Source organism: Budorcas taxicolor, chromosome 9, assembly GCF_023091745.1.
Source record: "Budorcas taxicolor isolate Tak-1 chromosome 9, Takin1.1, whole genome shotgun sequence".
In the NCBI taxonomy this organism is placed as follows: domain Eukaryota; kingdom Metazoa; phylum Chordata; class Mammalia; order Artiodactyla; family Bovidae; genus Budorcas; species Budorcas taxicolor.
In genome coordinates, this window is record NC_068918.1 from 13,641,523 (window position 1) to 13,665,834 (window position 24,312).

Genomic DNA, 24,312 nt, shown 5'->3' on the forward strand with positions numbered 1-24,312 from the left:
ATGCTCCTACTTGAAGCTCATCAATGTCACACTAAAAAAAAAAAAAATTTGGCAAAACTCTTCTAAATTATTTATCCCAAATGAAAGTTATTTTTAATCCATCACTCTTATATTTTATACTTCAATCACTCATTTTTTCCTTTTAAGACTATTCAGAAGAAATAGTTCTACTTAAACTTAGGCTAATAAGTTTTTCCTCTCACACATTTTTACATAAAAGTTACTAAAATCACAATTCTGAAGAATTTCTTTTTTAATCATACAAACATTATATACTTAAAATTCAGTAAGGAAATTATATCCTTTCATATTCTATCCAGAATGATCAGTTACTAAATTTGTATGAACTCTTTTTCCACAGCATTTACTGAGCACAATCACAATTTATGAAGCTTGTCTCAACTCCATGGTGGACTAGCATCCATGCTTATTCCACATAGGCACTGCCAGTGGTCCCTGCGGTGTCCTTTCAACAATGACAAACTCATCAGGGTTGCCAAATGCCTCATAGAAAACCAGCAAATCCTGTATTGCGCGCTCCTCAATCTGAAAGGAGGAAGAGAAGGAACCTTGGCTTACTCTTTGAATTACCACTTTCTATGCCTGCAATACAGTGCAATAGGTATCCTGCAAGGAGAAGGGCTGAGGCCTGAGCTAGAATAATCTGATACCCACCTTTCCTTGATTTTAATCTTGAGCAGAAGGAAAAAGAAACTGAAGATAGCTGATGGAATCCATTCATTGCAATCTCTCATCCTGTGAGATACTTCCTGTTATTGTACGGGTTGCCTAGCTCTTTGAGCTCTTTGGGACAACGATGAGTCTTGTCAGTTTCCTAAACCTGGCTCTCTGGTTTTCAGCTAAGTCTATGGAATCTTAGTGTCTCTCAAATAAGTTCTATTCTCCTTAAGTTAGCCTGGCTGGGTGTCTGTGGCTTACAACCTACGAACTCTGACTGATACAGAAGCCAGGTGGAGAGCTAGGTAAGGCCAGTTCTCTACTGGTCAGTTTCAAAAACTAAAACAGTCCAAAGCATCACCAGTGCTAAAAATATTAGCTTTACATAATTTAATTCTAAATGTATTATCCTGAATACCTTCAATTAATACTTGCTGAATGCTTCAGTTTTGTTTTACATTGCATTTATATTTTAATGTGCTAAATAATGCACCTCTGCAAAGCAAATATAATTTTCTTAAGACCTAAGAATGAAATACAGTATCTAGTTCTTACCCTGAATTAAACCCAAAAAGGTATGTTACTTACTTGAATCAAAGCCAAGGGTTTCTCTCGGCTTCTGATAAGAGCTGCTTCCTGCTGTAACTCTTCTTCTACGATAGATGCAAAAGTGACTGGCGCTGCCACAGAAGGAGCGGTCAGTGAAGACAGCCAGGGACTGAGAGAACAGGAATAAAGAGCTTTCAGTCATCTTGCCAAATTTTTGCACATAAAATCTCCCCTGAAATACTCTTTACCAGTATGGCACTGTCTCCTTGTGACCTGTAACATAAGGGGACCTGGAAGCTTCTGCATTCAAACTTAACAGAATGACAAGGTGAGAAAGACAACAAGGAGAATTGATGTTTTATTTGAATAAGTGCTGTAAGGTTTGGAAGCACCAAAAAGTGGAATAGAGCAAAGCAATATAACTGAAAGATGACTCAGATTGTAGAGCAGAGTATTCAGATAATACATTTCTATTTGATACTGTTCTCAATTCTTAGTGTGCTCTCCCAGTGCCAAACCAAGCCTAGCTTTGAGGTCCCAAAGCTGATCGATTAACCTTACTTGGGACTGTCCGGAAGTGGTACATCTGAAACGTGGTTGCCTTCTCGTCCTGGGGAACCATGAGCAGAACACCTGCAAAACAAATGCCGAAACTGGAGGTTAACACTTTCAGTAACGTGAGTAAAGCTCCCTACTAACAGAAACACAGGGGAGGAATTGCAAGGCTCTGACTTGAGACAGATTAATTTATGAAGTCAGACTTACCTTTGAAATTGTAAATAAAACAACAAAAATCTCTAGATAATTATAAAATTCTGTGTATAAAATACCATGGGGGAAGATCTTACAAGGTCTGTTCTTCAGAAACAGTTGCAGATGTAGAAAACAAACTTCATGGTGAGCAGGGGAAATGGGTGGGCGAGGGACACCCTGGGAGACTGGGACTGATATCTACACTACTGTATATAAGAGAGATAACCAAGCAGGACTTACTGTGTAGCACAAGGAGCTTCACTCAATACTTTGTAATGACCTATATGGGAAAAGAATCTAAAAGAGTGGGTGTATGTGCAACTGCTTCACTTTGCTGTATACCTGAACTAACACAACACTGAGTCAACTACACTCCCCAAAAAAGGTCTGTTTCTAATAACATTCATATAGCCAATTTATTATAAAAAACCAAACATTAGGAAATAGACAACTCTATGAAGAATGTTTTACATTAATAACATTTTATGATAAAGTGACAGATTAGCACGAAGCTTCAAAACATATAAAAACATGATAGCAGCCAAAGTCTGTGAGTGACTATAATAGATAGTATAAATACTGTGAGCAACAAAAATACAGAAAATGCTTTGATACCCCAGAGATTATAGACAGGACAGAAATTTGTTTTATTCAAGTACAGATGACATGCAATGCTAATTACTGCTTACTGCTGTTCAGCAAACTGATTCAGTTATACATATCTATACATTTCGTTTTTTAAAAACATTGTTTTCCATTATGGTTTTTCATAGGACACTGAATAGTTTTCTGTACTATACAGCAGGCCCTTGTTATCCATTTTATACATAATAGCTTAGACCTGCTAACCCCAACCTCCCACACCATCCTTCCCCCACCCCCCTTCTCCTTGGGAACCACAAGTTTGTTCTCTATGTCTGAGAGTCTGTTTCTGTTTCGTGGATAGGTTTGTTTCTGCCACAGTTTGGATTCCACATATAAATGACACCATATGATATTTCTCCTCTGTCTGATTTACTTTATGATAGTCTCTGGGTGCATCCATGTTGCCACAAATGGCATTATTTCCTTCTTTTTTATGGCCGAGTAGAACTCGGTTGCATCAATGTACCTCATCTTCTTTACCCTTTCCCCTGTGATGGACATTTAGGTTGCTTCCATGTCTCGGCTCTTGTGAATAGTGCTGCTAGGAGCATAGGGGCGGCATGTATTTTTTTGAATTACAGTTTTGTTCAGATATATGCCCAGGAGTGGGGTTGCTGTGGTAATTCTACTTTTAGTTTACTGAGGAACCTCGATACAGTGGCCACACCAACTTACACTCCCACCAAAAGTGTAGGAGGATTTCCTTTATTCCACACCCTCTCCAGCATTTGTTGTTTGTAGGCCTTTTAACGACGCCCATTCTGGCTGGTATGAGGCGGCATCTCATTATAGTTTTTATTTGTAGTTCTCTAATGATCAGCAGTACTGAGCATCCTTCTGTGTGCCTACTGGCCATCTGTATGTCTTGCCCATTTTTATCTTGTTGAGTTTTATGAGTTGTTTACATATTTTGGAAATTAAGCCCTTGTCAGTTGCATAGTTTGCAAATATTTTCTCCCATTTCATAGGTGATCTTTTCATTTTGTTTATGGTTTCCTTTGCTGTGCACGAGGTTTATTTTTGTTTTTATTTCTACTGCTTTGGGAGACTGACCTAAGAAAACATTGGTATGTTTATGTCAGAGAATGTCTTGCCTAAGTTCTCTTCTAGGAGTTTTATGGTATAATATCTTATATTCAAGTCTTTAAGTCATTTTGAGTTTATTTTTGTGTATTTTTGTATATGGTGAGAGGGTGTGTTCTAACTTCACTGATTCACATGTGGCGGATAGAACAGAAATTTAAAACACACTAAGAACTCACAAACTAGATGAGGAACCAAGATATAAAATGACATAACAGAGAAGAATTTAAGAAAACAAACTTAAAGGTCTACTGACTGTAAAGACTAAAACAACCAAATAGATTTGGTCATCTGAGAAGGCCTCACAGAGAAGACAATAAAAAGAGTATAGAATGAGGGAGGTAAGAAGCATTCCTGTAAGGAGAAAAATGAACAAAGGAACTCTGAGAGAGCCCTAGTTGTGGAATTTTATGCTTAGAAAGATACCTAGAAATTACTTAGATTAATCGATTGCCCTCTTTCAGCAATAAGCACATTTAGGTCTAGATGGGCTTTACAACAGGAAGAGCAAGAATAAATGGGGCCTAAAATACTGACTTTCTGATTCATTTATGCACATTTATTGGGTATATGTCAGTACTATGGTACTGAAAATCAGGTTATAACCCAGTTCTCTTCACTCTGGTAAAACATTTTTTTAAAGGTATTTAAGTAATGATAAAGCAATGTGAGAGTAGATAATTGCTATTTATATCAATATGTACCAAGTACTATGGATTCACGGGAGAAATTACGTAATATGGAGAAGGGTATATACACTACTGGCTTCACTAAGGAAATGACGTTAAAGCTGAGAAGAGTGGCACCGAGATGGGGCTTGATTATACAAATACAGGGAACAGTTCAAGACTGTTGGCTTAAGTAAAGACAGGTTGTTCTCTTCAATGAACTGAATGACTGGGTTAAGAGATTAAGAGGGAAATAAAGTTAAAATGAAACAGGAGGGTCAGAGTACAAATGCACTAAAAATTAAAATGTTTAAACCTGATGTGTGTGTGGGCAAACAAATTTACTGAGTCTATTTTCATATACATTATCTCACTTAATCTTTCTAATACTCTGAAGAAATCACCTATTGTTCCTATTACATTGATTAGGAAACTATTAAAAATACTCAAAGAATATTTAATAATTTGCCTGATTAAGCAAGCTGGGTAAATGGTAAAGACAGAACTCAAATCCAGGATTTTTCACTCAAAATACAGAGTATTTTCCATACACTGTAGCACAGTCCATTACAAGGATCTTCTAATTCTTTAAGGACTGGTTCAAATATCACCTTTTCTCTCTGTGAACAGAACTGAATATAAGGACTAAAGTATCTTGTATAGGTCTTGTTAAAGCCAAGCAATCAGAACTTACTTAACATTATATAATTTATAAAGTACTATCATGTGAATTACCTGATATAATCCTTGTAACAAACCCATATGACAGGCATTACTGTTCTCATTTCAGAAAGGTTCACAGTGGACTGCTGTAAGAATTATACCCAACTCAAATCTGTTTTGTAAGATGTTAGAATTATTTTCATTAATGATTTTCCAATGGATAACGTCATTAGTTATAAATTTACTCAAACATCTTTATCAAAATTTCATCTTAGAATGAAGTAAAATTGCTAAATAGAGCTATGACTAAACAAATACAAAGAGAGTATAAGCTTTCCAATAATAAATAACCGCATTATTAAGCCTCAGGTATTTGTAGCATAGAAACAGACATCCCAACAGATAATCTTATAAAATTTAGCCTTCTGGAAATAAAAGCAACATAAAAGGGCTGGCTAAAATCTTTCAAAGATTTTTGTTCAAAGTGAAGAACATTAATCTTGCCAAATTTAGACTTCAAGAGAAAAACTTACTTTTTGCTCACATGGTTGACAATTATTAAAAATAACTTTGTATTATCACAATTACAAAGATTTTATATAAAATTAGAGCTGATATAATGATTTTATCTCACATGTAGTTTTCCTTACTAAGTAGAAATGCAAGATCACATTTTCTGCCTAGAAGCACATAAGGGGGTATTTAAGTGAAAGGAAAATGAAGAAAACACATTAAAATGAAAAAGAACACGGAAGTAACAATAAACAAACAAAAAGTGCATAAACCTCTCTTTTCACATCAGTAAGTAACTTTGCCATTCTTTTATTAGCTCCCTAGCCTGGGGGTGGGGGATGATCACATTTTCTACAATTAAGACAAGAATGTATTATTTGTGGAATGTCCTGAGATGAGCCCTCCACCCCTGCCACTGAGTCCCTAAAGTATTCCTGTCTTCTTGTGCTAATTCCCACTATTTCCTCTGTTTATACTGCCCTTTCTCCTCTCTTCTTTTGAAAATCCTATAGATATATGGCCGTTTGATCATTATGTTACGTTAATATAAATAATCATTTAAATATATAGCCATAAATATAATGATCAAAAGTTAATTGAGATCAAAAGTTCAATTTGAGATTGAACAGGAAAAGTGTTTATGAACTACTGTTCAAACTTTTCCTCTTCAACAAAGTTTTTCTGGACAGCTCTAGCCCATGGTGATTTTCCCTTCTCTGAACCACTCATACAGCATATAGTCATATATTGCTGTGTGACTTCTTTAACACTGTTATATCACACTGTATTTTTGTTCTGTCAGTTAACTTCCATGTATGCATATTTAGACTTACCAGCCAGATTTCAAACATATTTCAGGCTGGGTCTGTGTATGATATTTTTATATATACACCAAGAGACGCCAGCAGAATACGTATATCAAGTGTCCCATAATCTGGTGAATTAATAAATATTCTACTTTATCTGTTATATTTTATTATTTCCTTAAATACAGCTCTTTTATAGTAACATATTTTCTATGATGAAATTAAAAATGAAATCAAAGCTGTTTTCTTTCTCAGTGACCAGAAGACAAAATACTATTTAAAACATTAACTTCCACTTGCCAAACACCCAAGCTATGGATAGCAAGATACTATATCATACACTCCTCTAACTAAAATGTCTAAAGCACTATAACATCACACACCACTTTTCACAATTAATAGCCTGATGTTATAGCACACCCTAGTGATCAATTATGAAACCACACATCCTTAATATTTTAAAAGATAAACAGAGAAAATTAGAAAATGTTTAAAATACATTCAATACTTAAAATGTAAAAATGTTACAAAACAATCTTAACATTCACACCTTGACATTTATACATCCAAGGCAAACAATATAGCTCATTACATTAAAAACAAATACTACTTGAAATAAGAGCTACAGCTTTGTTTCATTGATTCTTCCCCTCATTCACCAGATGCTCACTGTAGGAAACATTCTAATCAGTGACAAGCAAAGGTCAGTCTTCCTTGCTCTCACTGAACATACAGCTGAACACAGACATTAAAAAAGACTAGTATTTGAAAACACTGGGCTTCCCTGGTAGCTCATAAAGAATTCGCCTGCCAATACAGGAAACATAAGAGACACAGTTCCATCCCTGGCTCAGGAAGATCCCCTAGAAGAGGAAATGGCAACCCACTCCAATATTCTCGCCTGGGAAATCCCATGGACACAGGAGCCTGGTGGGCTACAATCCATGGAGTCACAAGAGTCGGACACGACTTAGTGACTAAACAACAATTCAAAACCAGTTAACAAAGAATCACACCAACAGTAAGTTTACAGTAGTTCCCATGTTATCCACAGGAATACATTCCTAGTGCCCTAGTGGATGCCTGAAACTGCGGATGGTACTGAACCTTATGCACACGATTGTTTTTCCCTATACATACATACCTATGGTAAAGTTTAATTTCTGAATTAGGCAAAGTAAGAAACTTACAACAATAAAAAAACAATTATATAACAATATAGTGTAATAAAAATTATGTGAATGTGGTCTCTGGCTCTTTCAAAATATCTTATAGAAACATAATGCCTTTTATTTCTATGTTCTAAAGTATGATAGCAAAACTAGCATAAATTTTTCCTTCTTCATAATTTCATGGGTAGAAGATTCATTTATAACATAATCTTAGCATCCTAAAGATACAATTAGTTTTTTCCCCCTCTCATTAGCTTGAGAACTTTCCACTTTTTTTTTTTTTTTTCACTTGAAGCTTTCATTTAAATGGCTTCTCTTTGGCATATTTGCATTGTCAGCATCACTACTCCTGTGCTTTGGGGCTGTTATTAAGTAAAGATTACTTGAACATAAGCATCGTGAAACCCTAACAACTGATCTGATAACTGAGACAGCTACTGAATGACTAACGGGCAGGGTACACTGGACAAAGGGACAATTCATGTCCTAGGTAAAATGGTAAAATGGATCAGGTAAAACGGTCAGGATGGGGAGAGGTTTCATCACACTACTCAGAACAGTGCAGAATTTAAAACTAAAAATATTGTTTATTTCTGAAATTTTCCATTTAATATTTTCACACTACAGCTCACAGCAAGTAACCAAAACCATGTAAAGGAAAACCACAGACAAGGGGATACTACTCAAACTGTGGTAAGTGTGATAAGCGAGAAGAGCTATGAAGGTATGTAACAGGAAACTGACCCAGTAAGAGAAGTCAGGCTTCTTCAAAGAATTTGACTGAACAGAGACTGGAAGAAGCAAGTCAACAATTCAAAAGGCAGTAAAGTGGGAAGTAGTAACTGGCATTTGAGAAACTACAAGGTCAAGGCTAAAATACAGAGATCATGTTAAAAGCTAAAGAGGTTGACAGGAGCTAGACTGTATCAAGCCTTGAAGGCCATATAAGATTTCTAGCTTTTATCCTACGAGGTAAGATGTGCATTTAAAAATACATAAACACTAGCCAGATATGCTATAGAGAAGGATAAAAGGCTATGGCAAGACTTGTTAGCAGTTTTACTCCGACGGCCCGGGTAAAAGATTAAAGTAGTCTAAATGGGGGTGGCGGCAGTGGAGATAGTTTAATACACACATGGGTATAATACTGAAGAGACATAACTGACAGGCTGGATACTGCTGAGGAAGACGGTCATGTAAAGCTTGCGAATGACACTTGCTGAGGAAACCGAGAATAGACTGGGTTTGTGTTTTGCCTGTATTTTTGCTTTTACGAGAAGGCTATGAGGAAAATGTTCACCTTGGTTTGTGACGTAAGAGTTTAAGGTATTTCTGAACATTCAAATAGGATGGCAGCATCAGAGAAGGCAGATGGAGCCCTAAGTCTGAAGCGCAGATGACGGATGTGGACAGGCAATGTGAGTCTTTCATGTGTAGCTGATAACAGAGCAGTGAGACTCACGCAACAACACAGAACATGAGCGAAATGAGGAGACAACCTATACGTGAGCTTCAAGGATGATGAGTCGTATAAGAAGCCCACGGTGCTGGCAATATGGAGGCTACTTCTGAATTTAGCCTGAACGGTTTCAGTTTAGTTGTGGGATTGGAAGCCAAAATAAAAAGAAGGAAGTGGGCAATGACAGCTCTTTTGAGAAATCTGGCTGTGAAGGAAGCAGGGAATTGGGAACAACAGGACAATTCTAGAAGGAAGTGAGGAGGCTGAGTGAGGGATTGACTTCCCTCGCCGACCCCCACCCCCTGCCACTCCACATGTGAGACACCTGTGCATATTCAAAACCAAATGGGAAGAATCTACTTAAAAGGAAAACACTGAACATCCATAAGAAAAAGAGAGACAGTTAATAATTTAAGCCTTCATTAGTGGAACTGGGTTAAGATACAAGTACAGGTATAAATCAAACCCACGTCTCTAATGTCTCTCGCACTAGCAGGCAGATTCTTTACCGCTGAGCCACCAGGGAAGCCCATAATGGCTTATTTAGAAGATCCCGACTGAAATAAACGGGCTTCCCTGGTGGCTCAGCGGTGAAGAATCTGCCTGCCAATGCAAGAGACATGGACTCAATCCCTGGGTCGGGAAGATCCTCTGGAGGAGAGCATGGCAATCCATTCCAGTATTCTTGCCTGGAGAATCCCATGGACAGAGAAGCCTGGCAGACTACATACAGTCCATGGGGCTGCAAGAGTTGCGAGACAGCAAAAGAGACACAGATGTATAGAATAGTCTTTTGGACTCTGTGGGAAAGGGAGAGGGTGGGATGATTTGGGAGAATGGCATTGAAACATGTATAATATCATATAAGAAATGAATCGCCAGTCCAGGTTGGATGCGGGATACAGCATGCTCGGGGCTGGTGCACTGAGATGACCCAGAGGGATGGTACGGGGAGGGAGGTGGGAGGGGGGTTCAGGATGAGGAACACGTGTATACCTGTGGTGGATTCATGTTGATGTATGGCAAAACCAATACAATATTGTAAAGCAATTAACCTCCAATTAAAATAAATTTATATTAAAAAAAAATAAAAGCAGTTACTCAGCCATAAAAAAAAAAGTCAGACATGCTTTAGGAACCGAACAACAGTGAAAATAAATACTATACAATTAAAACATGAGAAATAAATTGAGTATCGAGGCTGATAAACTTCCTCTTCACAATGTGTTGTCACTTTGGTGTAAGGCTGGTCTTCTGTATGAGCAGGGGCCTGTTAATTTTGTTCACCATACTAATCTACTATAATGTCTAATACACATCAGCTAATATTTGTTAATATTAAGACATCTTACATCACACCCAATTTGTATTTATGAGCCTGTCACAATAGCTTTAATATTCTCCCCTAATCATAGGTAAACATTATATAAAAAGGTGTATCTATTTTACACATTAGAGTTCGATTTAAGATTTTTGTTTTAAAATAACATTACACTGCCAAAAATATTTGAAAAGTCAGAGACAGATCACGACTTCTTTAGATCCTTTCTAATCTGGTTTTCTGTACTATAAGTAAAAGGCTCAAAACTACAGTCATAAATATACATATCTGTAACAAGAAAGCTAGTTATAAAAACAACAAAACTATGTTTAAACAGTTCATCTAAACCTGCACTTTGCAGTGTTGTTAGAAGACTCTGACACTCCTCAGGAGCTGCTCACAGGACAGGGAAGGTGCCAGTAAAGTAGTATGGTTCTAGACTCCTCTCTTCGCTCCAGCAGAGTTATATTACCTGTTTGATATGTTATAAATGGATGAAAGATTTGATTTTTAAAAAGTAGAGGGGGTGGGGATCTGACAGTGAAAAACTGCTTAATCGTTATGAAAAACAAAATTATTAATCTGGTCACAACTAATATTTTTAATTACATTTTTATTTTGTCTAAAACATTCTAGGGAGTATAATATATAGGAGATGTCATATTAGCAGAAATACAGGAAAAAAGAAAACTCCATTTAGTCAACCTACTTGAAACCGTTTTTCCTTCCAACTTTGACCTATCTAATGCCCCAAGAATGTTTGTTCCCTTTAGAACAATAATTAGAAGAGAATTTAATCATGGTGGGGAAACTTTTTAAAAATACCACTTTTAATCTATGTTTAGGTTTTCATGTAGGCATTTATAATATGAAACATCTTTTCAAAATACATTGGACTTTGACAACCAGTATCACAAACAGCTAGAGAAAAAGATGGAAATACCTAAACAGGCTGAAAAAACCTTGGATGCATCTCAAAATGTATGCTAAGTGAAAGAGATTTTTTAAAAAGCATGTGCTGAATGATTCCACTAATATAATAAAACAACAGAATATAAAAGTTAATCCATAATGACAGAATCAGGTTAGAGCTGCAAGAAGACAGGGTGGGGAAGGACTGTAAAGGGGCACAGAGAAACTTCTGAGAATGGTGATTAATAGTCACCAACCCGAAGAGCTGGTGATAATGGTTTCACGAAGGTATATATATGGCAAACTTCAAATTGTATACTTTAAATATATATAGTTTACTGTAAGCCAACTATCAAAATATATCTTAAAAATAAACACGTTAATTTTGAATGTAAAAAGAATGTATAAAAACTTGCCTCATAAATTTTTAAAGATTATTTCAGAACATAGAACCACTATAAGAATATTTCAAGGTAGGAAAATTTATTACCTTACAACTTTTGGAGACTGGGAGCTTTCAATCCCTTTAAAACAAACTTTTTTGACATGATCTCCTGAGCTCTGGCCAATAACAGATTTCTTTTCTTCTACTGAGAAATCCCGGAATGACTTGGATGAAACTGAATATTGAGAAGATGCCCTGTAGAAAGACAACAAAGATCATGGAAAAATACTCATTTTTCTTAAAAGGCTGTTGCTGGAAGTGACAAAGGGACAATGAAGTGAATATATACCAAAAATTTTAGTGATATAATTACAGTTTTCAAAGTGATGTTGGATTTTTGCTGTCAATTACAGACTAATCAAAACTGTGATAAGAAAAAACAATCAATGGGGATCATGGGTGATAGCCCAGATACTGAAACTAGCAATGCTTTTAAAAACAGCATTATAACTATGCCTCAGGTAACAACAAAAAATATGGTTAGAATAAATAAGTAAGCTCAGCAGAGGAAAAGTGTCTATGAAAAAGAAGAAAACAGAAATTCAAAGACTTTAATATTCAACACCAAATTTACTGGAGGGGTGAAACAGCAAGATTGGAAAAGTCTAAAGTTGAAGATAAATGTTTTCAATCTTTTCTTCTGATTAAAACAGTTTTATTGATTTAAGTCAGCCATGGTGGCTTATGGTAATATTAAATGTAACCGGACACCCAGAAGGATAGGAGATAGGGCAGATAAAAATATCTAAAGAAACGATGGCCATCTCCAAATCCGGTAAAATCCATAACGTGAAAGACTCAAGAATTTTAGCCAACCCCAAAGAAGAAAAACGTAAAAAAGAACATACTTATACACATAGTAGGCAAACTGCTAAAAACCAGAGAGCAAAAAAGAAATCTTTAAAGCAGCCACAGAAACCCAACACAGTATGAACACACCTGACTCATTTACCAGAAATGAAAGTCAAAGAGAGATGTCTTTAATGTGATGGCGGGGAGGGGGCGGGGGAGGAAGGTCCCCCCACTTAATTACATTAAAAAAGCATTAACCAAGCTAAGCCATAATGGATACCTGACCCAAAGGACCATAAACACTGGTTGTTTTAAGCTACTGTTTAAGGTAACTGGTTACAAAGCAATAGATAATACAAGATAACAATTTCAAAGGACAATAAAGAAATATAACTATGCAAATAAATTTGACAATTTATAAGAAATGGACATACCTTACTCAAAGATAACAAAAAATAAAATAGAATATCTGTATAAACCTGTATCTAAAAAACTGAATTAATCCCACCAGCTTTTTATTGTAGAAACTAACAAATTGATTCTAAAATTTCTATGAGAATACAAAAACCTAGATTAGCCAACGCTATCTTAAGAAACAAATACAAAACCAGAAAAAGATAAAACAAGTTACTGTAATCAAGACAGTGTGGTATTGACATAATTATTAACAGATCAATGGAACAGATTAGAGAACTCAGTAACAGACCCTCATGTGATAGTTACTTTACTTTCAATAATGGAATTGCTAAAAAGCAAACAAGTGGGAAAAGTGTTTTTTATAGAAGAAAATAAAAAGACCTTTATTTCACACCATACCCCCCAAATTATTTCAAGATGAATTACACACCTAATGTAAAAGCTAAGTGTCCTGGAAGAAAATTGAATTACAGACTTAACGTAAAAGCTGAATGTCCCAAAAGAAAACAAATTATCTTCTTGACTTGGTGGCAAGCAAAGGTTTCTTTGGACATAACCAGAAATGACCATCAAATCAAGGAAAAATAAAAAATATCTGTAAAACATACATTTGACAAATAACTTTTTTTCTGGACAAGCCAAATCTAAGATTTATATAAATGTGGTCGAAATTAAAAATAGAAAAAATAAATCTGAATAAAAAACAAAATCAGAGAAACTGCACTATCTGATTTTAATATTTATAAAAAGTTATCATCAACAAGTCAGTCTATATGGGCATAAACACATGCATGTAAGTCATATGGAACTGAGTAGAGTCCAGAATTAGACCCACACATACATGGTCAACTAAGTTCTACCAAAACTGCCAAGTGATAAAATAGAGCAAGGGCAATCTTTTCAGTAAGTTCTGTTGGAACAACTAGATATCTGCATGAGGAAATAAACAAAAACCTTGCCCTGTACCTTACCCACATACAAAGAGACACTTAATCACAAAAGCTAAACTAAGGAAACATCTACATCAAAACAAAAAATGTTTGTAACCTTAGTCAAAGACATGGAGATACCAATACCATCTCCTTCCTTATAAAGGTTGCTATGTGGATTGAATGTTAACTTATGGTAAAATATTTAACAGTACCTGATACAAAGAAATGCTATGTAAGTCTGTTACTATCCACATTTTCATGGCATTTAACAAAATTTGCTTAAAGAAAAAAAGACAATGAGAACACAAATTCTGATATGAAGAAATATAGTCAATTAATAGGCATAATATCTTTCCTTCCTAAAGCCTGACTTAGAAAAAAATCCAGAAATGTAACTTTTTCACTATTAATCCTAAGCATCATTTTCAGAATCCTTAATAAGTCAATATTATAAATAACAATATAAAAAATTTCCTAGTCAGATATTAATTTCATCTATTTTATTTCCTCAGAAAACAAAGTGAATACAAATGCTAACCAGTTAATTGCTCCCAAAACTAAATTCATACTTTGAAGAAATCATAAAATCCACACCAGATTAAATTCATAAACTATTTGGGGTTCCCCATAAAAGATTAGGAAAGCCTTCTAAAATCCTATTATCTTATCTGAATTCAGGGACTCAGTTCAGTCACTCAGTCATGTCCGACTCTTTGCAACCCCATGGACTGTAGCACGCCAGGCTTCGCTGTCCATCACCAACTACCGGAGCTTACTCAAACTCATGTTTATTGAGTCAGTGATATCATCCAACCATCTCATCCTCTGTCGTTCCCTTCTCCTCCTACCTTCAGTCCTTCCCAGCATCAGGGTATTTTCAAATGAGTCAGTTCTTCACATCAGGTGGCCAAAGTACTGGAGTTTCAGCTTCAACATCAGTCTTTCCAATGACTATTCAAGACTGATTTCCTTTAGGATGGACTGGCTGGATCTCCTTGCTGTCCAAGGGACTCAAGAGTCTTCTCCAACACCACACTTCGAAAGCATCAATTCTTCAGCACTCAGCTTTCTTTATGAACTCCAACTCTCACATCCATACATGACCACTGGAAAAACCATAGCTCTGACTAGACAGATCTGAGTCGGCAAAGTAATGTCTCTGCTTTTTAATATGCTGTCTAGGTTGGTCATAGCTTTTCTTCCAAGGAGCAAGCATCTTTTAATTTCATGGCTGCAGTGACCACCTGCAGTGATTTTGGAGCCCAAGAAAATCAAGTCTCTGTTTCCATTGTTTCCCCATGAAGGGATGGGACCAGATGCCATGATTTAGTTTTCTAAATGTTGAGTTTTAAGCCAGCTTTTTCACTCTCCTCTTTCACTTTCAAGAGGCTCTTCCATTCCTCTTCACTTTCTGCCATAAGGGTGGTATCATCTGTGTATCTGAGGTTATTGATATTTCTCCCAGCAATCTTGATTCCAGCTTGTGATTCATCCAGCCTGGCATTTGGCATGATGTACTCTGCATAGAAGTTAAATAAGCAGGGTGACAATATATAGCCTTGACATACTCCTTTCCCAATTTGGAACCAGTCTGTTGTTCCATGTCCGGTTCTAAATGTTGCTTCTTGACCTGCGTACAGATTTCTCAGGAGGCACGTCAGGTGGTCTGGTATTCCCATCTCTTTCAGAATTTTCCACAGTTTGTTGTGATCTACACAAAGGCTTTGGCATAGTCAATAAAGCAGAAGTAGATGTTTTTCTGGAACTCTCTTGCTTTTTGATGATCCAACGGATATTGGCAATTTGATCTCTGGTTCCTCTGCCTTTTCTAAATCCATCTTGAACATCTGGAAGTTCATGGTTCACGTACTTTTGATGCCTGGCTTGGAGAATTTTGAGCATTACTTTGCTAGCAGGTGAAATGACTGCAATTATGTGGTAGTTTGAACATTCTTTGGCATTGCCTTTCTTTGGGATTGGAATGAAAACTGAACTTTTCCTGTACTGTAGCCACGGCTGAATTTTCCAAATTTCCTGGCATATTGAGTGCAACACTTTCACAGCATCATCTTTTAGGATTTGAAATAGCTGAACTGGAATTCCATCACCTCCACTAGCTTTGTTCATAGTGATGCTTCCTAAGGCCCACTTGACTTCGCATTCCAGGATGTCTGGCTCTAGGTGAGTGATCACACCATCGTGGTTATCTGGGTCATGAAGATCTTTTTTCTATAGTTCCTCTGTGTATTCTTGCCACCTCTTCTTGTATCTTCTGCTTCTCTTAGGCCCATACCATATCTGTCCTTTATTATGCTCATCTTTGCATGAAACATTCTTATCTGAATAACTGATATATATCTGATAACTAATATATATCTGATTCTGGCCTAACCACCAAAACACTTTTATATGCATCATTTTATGTAATCTTTACAACAATACTCCTTTACATATTTTCATCACATCTTAAATTTAAAAGAGCACAACCAAAGCTGAGGCATTTGAATGACCCTCAGATCACCAGAGATAAGCAGAACTGGGATCCAACCCCAGTTCTTAATGATCACAAAATTCATGCTTTGTCATCTTAGTCTAACACTGGCTTCAATAAGAATCAAAATAATACTCCTTATAAAGTGCCAAAGATGGAAGGAAAATGATGATTCACACTTTTGTTATTATGAGCTAATAAGCATCTATTCATAATAAAATCAGCTGAAACCTTCTATCAAATTTCTACCTGCTCAATAATTAAATACAACTGCCTCACATAAGGTTTTTCTAAGGAAAAAACTCACTAATAACTAACTCAATACATGCTAAAGAAATCAATCATGTGAACATATTACAAATAAAGTTACATTTTATTTATAAACTAATGGTTAATATTTATACTATACAATGCTTAAGGTGCTGTTCTAAATGTGTTTCATTAACTCTGTTTACTCTTCACAATATCCTTGTGAAATAGGTCCTGTTTTTAGCCTATTTATGAACAAGAAAACAGAGAAAGATTAAATAATTGATCTGACAGAGAAAGACTGAAAAGTCAGATTAAACACTTAATCTGAATTCACACTGCTACTAGGCAATAGATCCACATTTTAAAGTTTAGGCAAGGTTGACTCCTGATTTCCAGGCTTAATCACTATACTACTATGTTCACAGAAAGTCATTCACCCTATGCAAAATTCTTAAATCATATGAGAGAGATTTTCTTTACAGATTTATCAGAAATATGATCTACCAAGGCATTCACATTAAAGATATTTCTTCCAAAGGAACTTACCTGACTTTGACTTTATCAGAAAATTTTCTTCAAAGCACATACATCGGCAGAACATTAAAAAATTAAACACAAAGAACCACACCCCATTTCCTTACCAACTCTCTTTTCCTCCCCAAAATACACATACCTGAAAGTTTCTACTGGCAAACAACACAACTATGCTATAAAGTACTTTGTATTATTAGTCACTGGGAACACTGTTGGCAAACACTCTGCCAAAAAAATCTGATGAATGTCTTTTGTAAGTAATTTATGTCTCTAGATACAGAAACTTCACAATCATCTGTATAAAAACCACAAGATGTCAGATTCACCTTAGTGGTAATTTGCAAACTTCCAGATGTGGTAAATAGTGTACACCCTAAAAAAAATTATTTCTTTCATAGCTATTTTATGATAACATCTCCTTAAGAATAAATGTAGGTAACAATGCTTACTTACAAGATATCTTATATTCACGTTTATTAATCATGCATAGTGGTTACTTATAAAATGTCTTATGCAGACTTCTTTAAATGAATTCTATTATTCTTTCCACTGATCATGCCATAATTTGAAACAGTGTCTGATGTCTGATTTCCCACAATTTTACTTTCCTAACTCAAAGGCTCTGGCTCTTTTCCATTTTAGCAGCCAGAGAAACTTAAGAAGCATTTGCAGGCATTTGTAGCCACATAAAAAATTAATCCACATTTTTTTCTCAACTAAGGAAGCTCTAAAAATTGTGCTTTTAATGACCAAAATTTCTAGCTAAAAAGTTAAGCAACTGAACTTAGTTTATAGGTTAGCTCAAAATGGAATTTGGAAGAAGTTACATTCATACAGCCAGGCCACAAAGATCATGCATTCTTCCACTCAAGATGGCTGGTGAGAAATGTAGTTTTATTTCTCCAAGTAAAATAAAGGATAATGAAAAGTGATCAACTCCCATATGCACTTGGTGTTTTCACAACAGACTTAAAAGTCAACTGGTTAGAATTTCACTGTAACGCAAAAACCAGTTATTTTTCATATTTAACACTGTCACACCTAACTGCACGCAGCAGGAGTACTGTTACATACTGGAAGTCGTCACACAGACTAGGTGCATGAATGGGTGCACAAACTAAGTAAATTCCCTACCACAAGCAGTAGACTTAAGGGCTAATCTGTGATTTGCTAATGAACTGCACATTAAGCTTATTATTAAGAAGTTGTTGTTTAGTTGCTAACTTGTGTCTGACTCTTTTACAACCCCATGGACTGTATGTAGCCTGCCAAGCTCCTCTGTTCTTGGGATCTCCCAGGCAAGAATATGGGAGTGGGTTGCAATTTCCTCCTCCAGGGGATTTTCCCAACCCAAGGGTCAAAAACCACACCTCCTATATTGGAGGTGGATTCTTTACTGCTGAGTTACCAGAAAAGCCCGTTACTAAGATTAAAAAAAAGAATAAAAACATCCTTTAATAATTAAGAAAAATCACATTAGATGATTCATCAGGAGATGAAGACGTTCCTTTGAGAAGTAGTTGAAAAAATCACTATAGCAATGAATATATTCCATATATACAATCTGTAAATCAAATCAAATTAAAATGCTAATTTCATACTAATTTTCTACTTTTTTCAAAGCTGAGCAAATTTTAAATTCTACCAACTTTATTTAGATCAACATTTACAAGAGATATCCTCAGAAAAACAAAGACCAACATTTACAAGAGATACCCTCAGAAAAACAAATCTATTCCTTTTTTTTCTAATATGATTTCTAGAGAAAATAGTAAGGAAGAAAGTATCAAATAGTATACAAGTTGTTCCTAGACTTGGATTGGGGTTTTCACAATTAATAAAAGAGCCCACCAAGTAGCCCTTATAATGTATCAAAAAAGAACCCCACATCAAGGCACTTCACTATGGAATTTAAGAACACCAGAGATAAAAGGGGGGAAGGGGGGAAAGAAACTGGTAACATATTAAGAGTTAGGAATTGGAATGGCATTAGACTTCCCAACAGAAATAAAAAAAAGGAACTCTACGAATGATTTCCAACTCAGAATTCTGTTCCCATCTATCAGTCAAAGGTGGCGAGAATAAAAACATTTTCAAAGTTGTAAGAGCTCCAAAAATGTACATCCTATACACTCTTTATCAGAAAACTACTGGTTTTGATGTGGAGTTTGCTACCTCAAATCAAAGAGTAAGCCAAGAAATCAAACTACACAGCCTCTAAGAAACTGGGGATCAAACACTGGAAAGAAGCAAAGGAAATCCCCAGGATGACAATTAAGAGAAGTCTCAATTGAGATCATGGTATTATTAAACATACCTGAAAAAGGCCTAGTTCAGACCAGAGAACTCAAGAGTTCTAAATGAAACTGTTTCCAATAAAAAACAAAAGTCATAAGTAATCTGGGATGTTTTCCAGTAAGGGAATTAGTTATTCCAGGGAAAAATAAAAGCGTAAAAAGGAACTAAATCATACGATGGTTCTGTTGTGAACCTTAACCAGTCAAAAGAGAATTTCTTTATTGGGGTTGGAATAAACTCTGGTGTTTGAAATAGATTCTCAAATAAGAGTTGGATAAAGTCTATTAGTTGGATTTCCCAACTTGAGTGATCATTGTTTTGTTCCCCCTGTTCATTTACTTTTTGTTTTTTAATAAGGAAACTGGTTGATGACACGGCTAAAATTGTATTTACTAAGCCCAAAGCTTCCTCGGGCTTCCTAGGTGGCACTAGTTGTAAAGAACCTGCCTGCCAATGCAGGAAACATAAGAGACACAGGTTTGATCCCTGGGTTGGGAAGATCCCCTGCAAAGAGAATGGCAACCCACTCCAGTATTCTTGCCTGGAGAATCCCACGGCCAGAGGAGCCTGGTGGGCTTTGGTCCGTGGGGTGGCAGAATCAGATATGACTGACATGACAGCAGAAAGCTTCCTCATGTGCTTAGTTAACTGGCTCAAACTGCAATATGTTTAGTATCTTGAGAACTAATTTAAGAAGTTTTTTTTGGTCTTTTCCATACTTTTGTTTAGGAAAAACATTAACTCTATTTTAACAGCTACTCCATAAACCTAATAGAGGCAGTGATCAAATTACTTTTGTATATTGGCTTATCAGAAACTAGAACGTGCCTTGCATGTAGAAGCTACACAACAAATACCAATGAATTGAAACATTCTACTAAACCCATTCCCTCGAGTTTTACTCTTTTCTTTTTCACTTGGGTTTTCTCATGTCTTCTTTTTTCTGTGATCAAGTTTTAGATTTACTAGTGGTTCTGACATTTAGTCTTCCCGATGACAATCAAAATAAAATGACTTGCCACTCTCTTCAAAATAATTTGCATTTTAATTGGGAAAAAATATTCCTTCTTACAAATAGGAAAAAGGTGGCATTAGAAGCAATGAAAGGATCTCCCCACGCCCCCTCCTCCCCAATTAAGAATAATCTTTAGTACCCTCTTCTATGCTTGGGACAGCAACAGGGTTTTTTCCTGCCCTTCATATTTCCATGTATTTTTCCTCTAAAATTGGTTTCCACATATTCTATTAGTGGACTTCCCTGGTGGTATGGAGGCTATCAATCCAGGGGACATAGATTCAATCCCTGGTCCAGGAAGATTCCACATGCCACCGAGCAGCTGGGCCCAAGCACCACAACCACTGAGCCCACACGCCACAACCAGAGAACGCCCAAGCATACTGATGAGGACCCAGTGCAGCCAAAAATAAATAAAATTTTTTAAAGTCTATTATGACATTAGTTACCAAAAAAGGAGGATGCAAGGGAAGCAGGAAGTACAATCTATTTTACATATCTCAAAATTGCCATCTGAACTCTTTGGAAATGATTCCTATTAATGCTGCATTTATGGTTAAATTCTAATGGAGAAAACTATATAACATATTGTTAACTAAATAGCCCTGCTTAAAAGTGACAATGACAAGCTATGATAACATGATACATACAGGGAATGTGCAAAGAAATTAGGGTGCTAGAAGAGATTTATCAAACTTCTCCATGATATATATTATTTTTATAAAACAATGAAAAAATAATGCTCTCAAATTACTTTAGCAATAAACATTAAAATACCAAGAATAAATTTTATCTACACATATAAAAAAATTTGAAAATCATGATATACTTGTCAAAACAAACAAAAACATAAAGCATTTCCCAAGGTCTGATTCAAAACATAAAAGCAAAGGGGGAACAAAATATTTGAAAAAACAGGAGGGGAAAAAAAAAAACACAAAAACCAAAGCCAAGAACCACCTTAAAAGCTAATGTACAAAGCTTATTTTAATAAAAATTAGAGCATACCATGCATTCGCTGGCTTGGGGCTTTTTGAAGGAGCACTTAAAGCTGTTTCCATGTTATTCATTCCTGAATTATTATCTTTGGTAGTCATTGCAATCATTTTTCGTTGCTTCTGAGAAAGTTTAACTCCATGAGAAATCATTTTTCTAGAAATTAAATTAAACCAATCAGTTTTACTGCTTCTGAGAAAGTTTAATTCCATAAAAACTACTTTTGCTAGAAATTTCTGCTTAAGAATACAAGTAATTATATTGCTTTGTGTTTATTTGTTGACATTTTACTATTACTAGATCAACATGACCACAAGTTTCAACAGTGACCATATATATATGTGTGTGTGTGTGTGTATATATATATATAATCAGTTTATACTACCAAGGATAAAGTAATAGCTACAATGAGCCCTTGTAATAGTGTGCATCACACTTGTATCAGAAATAGCCTATACTGATTATTTTAGAGGCCAATTCCTGGCATATAATATTGTATTCCACAAGAGCTAGACTATCAACCCAACTCAATCTTTAGCACATACTTAAGAAATAATGTTATGGAGGCTAAATTACCTATTTAGGAAAGAGCTTAGAACTAACTTTAACATCAAATGCAGAAAAATAACAGGAAAGATCCAGTAGGTCTTTCTAATTCTTTAGGGCAAAACTATAATACAACATGTTCTTTCCTTTTTATGATTTTGTAACCAACCCCAAGCTTGTCTTTGGTGTAGTTCCACACTTTTGTCTGCTTTCTTCAATTTGCATGATGGTTCTGAGATCCATGACAGGAGGGCTGACAGGACTAAAAGACATATAAAAGTTACTTTACAACCCATTCGTTACTTTATACCCAAATATTACTGAAACTGTAAATTATATATAACATCATTAATGAGAGGACAATTTAGGTCCATTTTGTCAGCTGTAGTCAACTTCAAAAAGGAGAAATGAAAGCTACTTTTATATATACATACATAAGTAACAATTAAAATGTATCAAAGTCAAATGTTAAGTGATACATTTTAATAAAGCAGTCTAACATTAATGATTAGAAGATGCTTCCAAGTGTTCCCACAAGTATGTTTACTTAGGCAAAAAAATTTGTAACTACTTTCTGACTATCTTTAGATCATGAACCATCATAAACCAGGACATCATAATCTTTATTCCAACTGTGCAATAGAGCATATTTCAAAATATTTACACAAATGTTCCAGATGATAGTATAACTAGTAAGGCAATTAACAGTTTTAAGCCTATAATAAACCATACTAGGTAATAAAGATGAAGAACAACCTCAATAAGCATTTTGAAAGAATACTGTATTTTAATTATATTTACTCCTTCAGTTTTAAAAACTGGATTTTCTAAATAAAAGAAAATTATGGATAGAATATATAGGTAAGTTAAAACTACAGTATAACATTAAATGAGTATCTTCTGACAATAACTGTGAATAACAACGCATTTTATGAGATCTTAAATACCCTTTAATGTGCTAAAGAAAAGATAAAGTAAGCCTATAAAAGACAAAATGGTCTTCCTGAGTGGGTGTTTTTACTAATATACACTATTCATTAGAAAAAAAATGGTGGTATCAAGGCACTGTGTGCATATGTGTTTGCTATGGAGGATTTACTAGTATTCATTAATGACACCACAAAGGCAACTATATTTTGTCTGGAAAAAGAGCCTATTTTAGCTGATTAGTAATTTGTATGCACTTTAGCTGGTAATTTGTATGCAGTTAGATAATTTTCTCTATATTAGAAATTTATATTAATATTTTTAAATGTGCTCCATAAAATTTTCATTTGACTAAAAATGAATGATATTTTGCTGACAAGTACAGTACAGAACAAAATAAAAATCCTACCTGAAAGAGCCAGAAACCCAACTGGAAGAGCTTGTAGTATCAATTCTGTTACTGGGAATGGGCTGTGGAGCAGTTATTTTAAGTACTGGTGATTTTTCCCATGGTTTTAAATCTTCCCTAAAATATGCAGGAGGTGTACCATTAACATATGATTTAATTTTCCCCTGGAGGTAAAAAAAAAAAAAAATTTTTAAATTGAGTAATAGCAGGCACCCCTAGCATAGCAGTTTACACACAGTTGGTACTCAGTAAATACTGGTTAAACTATATTAAAGAATAAAATTTTATGACAGTAATCATCTAGCACTTTTAATTCACTTCTTCTATAGGTTAGTATCTTGATCAGTTTTCAAATCCTCAGTGGCTATAACCTAATTACTGGAAGCTTTGGGAATAATTTTTAGGGAAATAAATCTGCATATGAAATCCCTATTTACATGAGCATTAAAGAAAAATGTTAATAAATATAAGTGGTTCAAATAAGATATGAAGCAGTAACCAGAATTAATGTCCATGATTTGAAGATGAAAAAAAATTAAAGTTTTGTATAAATGTCACACAATTTACTCTGAATATACTTAAAGGACTCTGAATAAAATGAAAGCCAAACAATACTGTCACTTCAAAAGGGATGCTAAAACTATTGCTATTAAAAGAGGTCAAGGAAGTTACTGAAATAGTTATTTCCATTGCCAGGATAGATTCTTCTACTACTGCTAGAAAGGCACTTCAACCTTCATTTAAACCTCAACTGTCTTCCAGACCAACCTTAGCGTCATATGAATTGCCCCCAAACTTCTACTCTACATAAAAAAATTTAATAAAAATTTGTTTTGTATCAATGCTTGAGGCCTAGAAGACTCTTAATAAAGGGTACATTTTCTGAGGTCTCACAAATTTCTAGATATTCTAATATGTTTTGTGAATGCACAGAGGTTAAAAAAAAATATCTGGTAAGTTAGATGTTTTAATTCCCTACAGATTAACAACTATGGAGTAAAATGTTAAGAGATGTCTAAAATATGGCCTCCCAGAG

The 24,312-nt window shown here is 35.2% G+C and overlaps 1 protein-coding gene across 1 annotated transcript in view; it reads right to left on the reverse strand.

Annotated features, from left to right (window-relative positions):
* Nucleotides 1–366: 366 nt before the first annotated feature.
* The window catches only part of IBTK (inhibitor of Bruton tyrosine kinase), an 80,619-nt gene continuing 56,673 nt past the window's right edge, over nt 367–24,312 (reverse strand). Inside the window, exons 22-28 of the mRNA XM_052645753.1 lie at nt 23,277–23,440; nt 22,110–22,202; nt 21,407–21,550; nt 11,713–11,862; nt 1,789–1,860; nt 1,267–1,396; nt 367–546 (exon numbers count right to left, since the gene is read on the reverse strand). Of these exons, the coding sequence (XP_052501713.1) occupies nt 415–546; nt 1,267–1,396; nt 1,789–1,860; nt 11,713–11,862; nt 21,407–21,550; nt 22,110–22,202; nt 23,277–23,440 (885 nt within the window). The 3' untranslated portion in view covers nt 367–414. The remainder of the gene's footprint in view (nt 547–1,266; nt 1,397–1,788; nt 1,861–11,712; nt 11,863–21,406; nt 21,551–22,109; nt 22,203–23,276; nt 23,441–24,312) is intronic.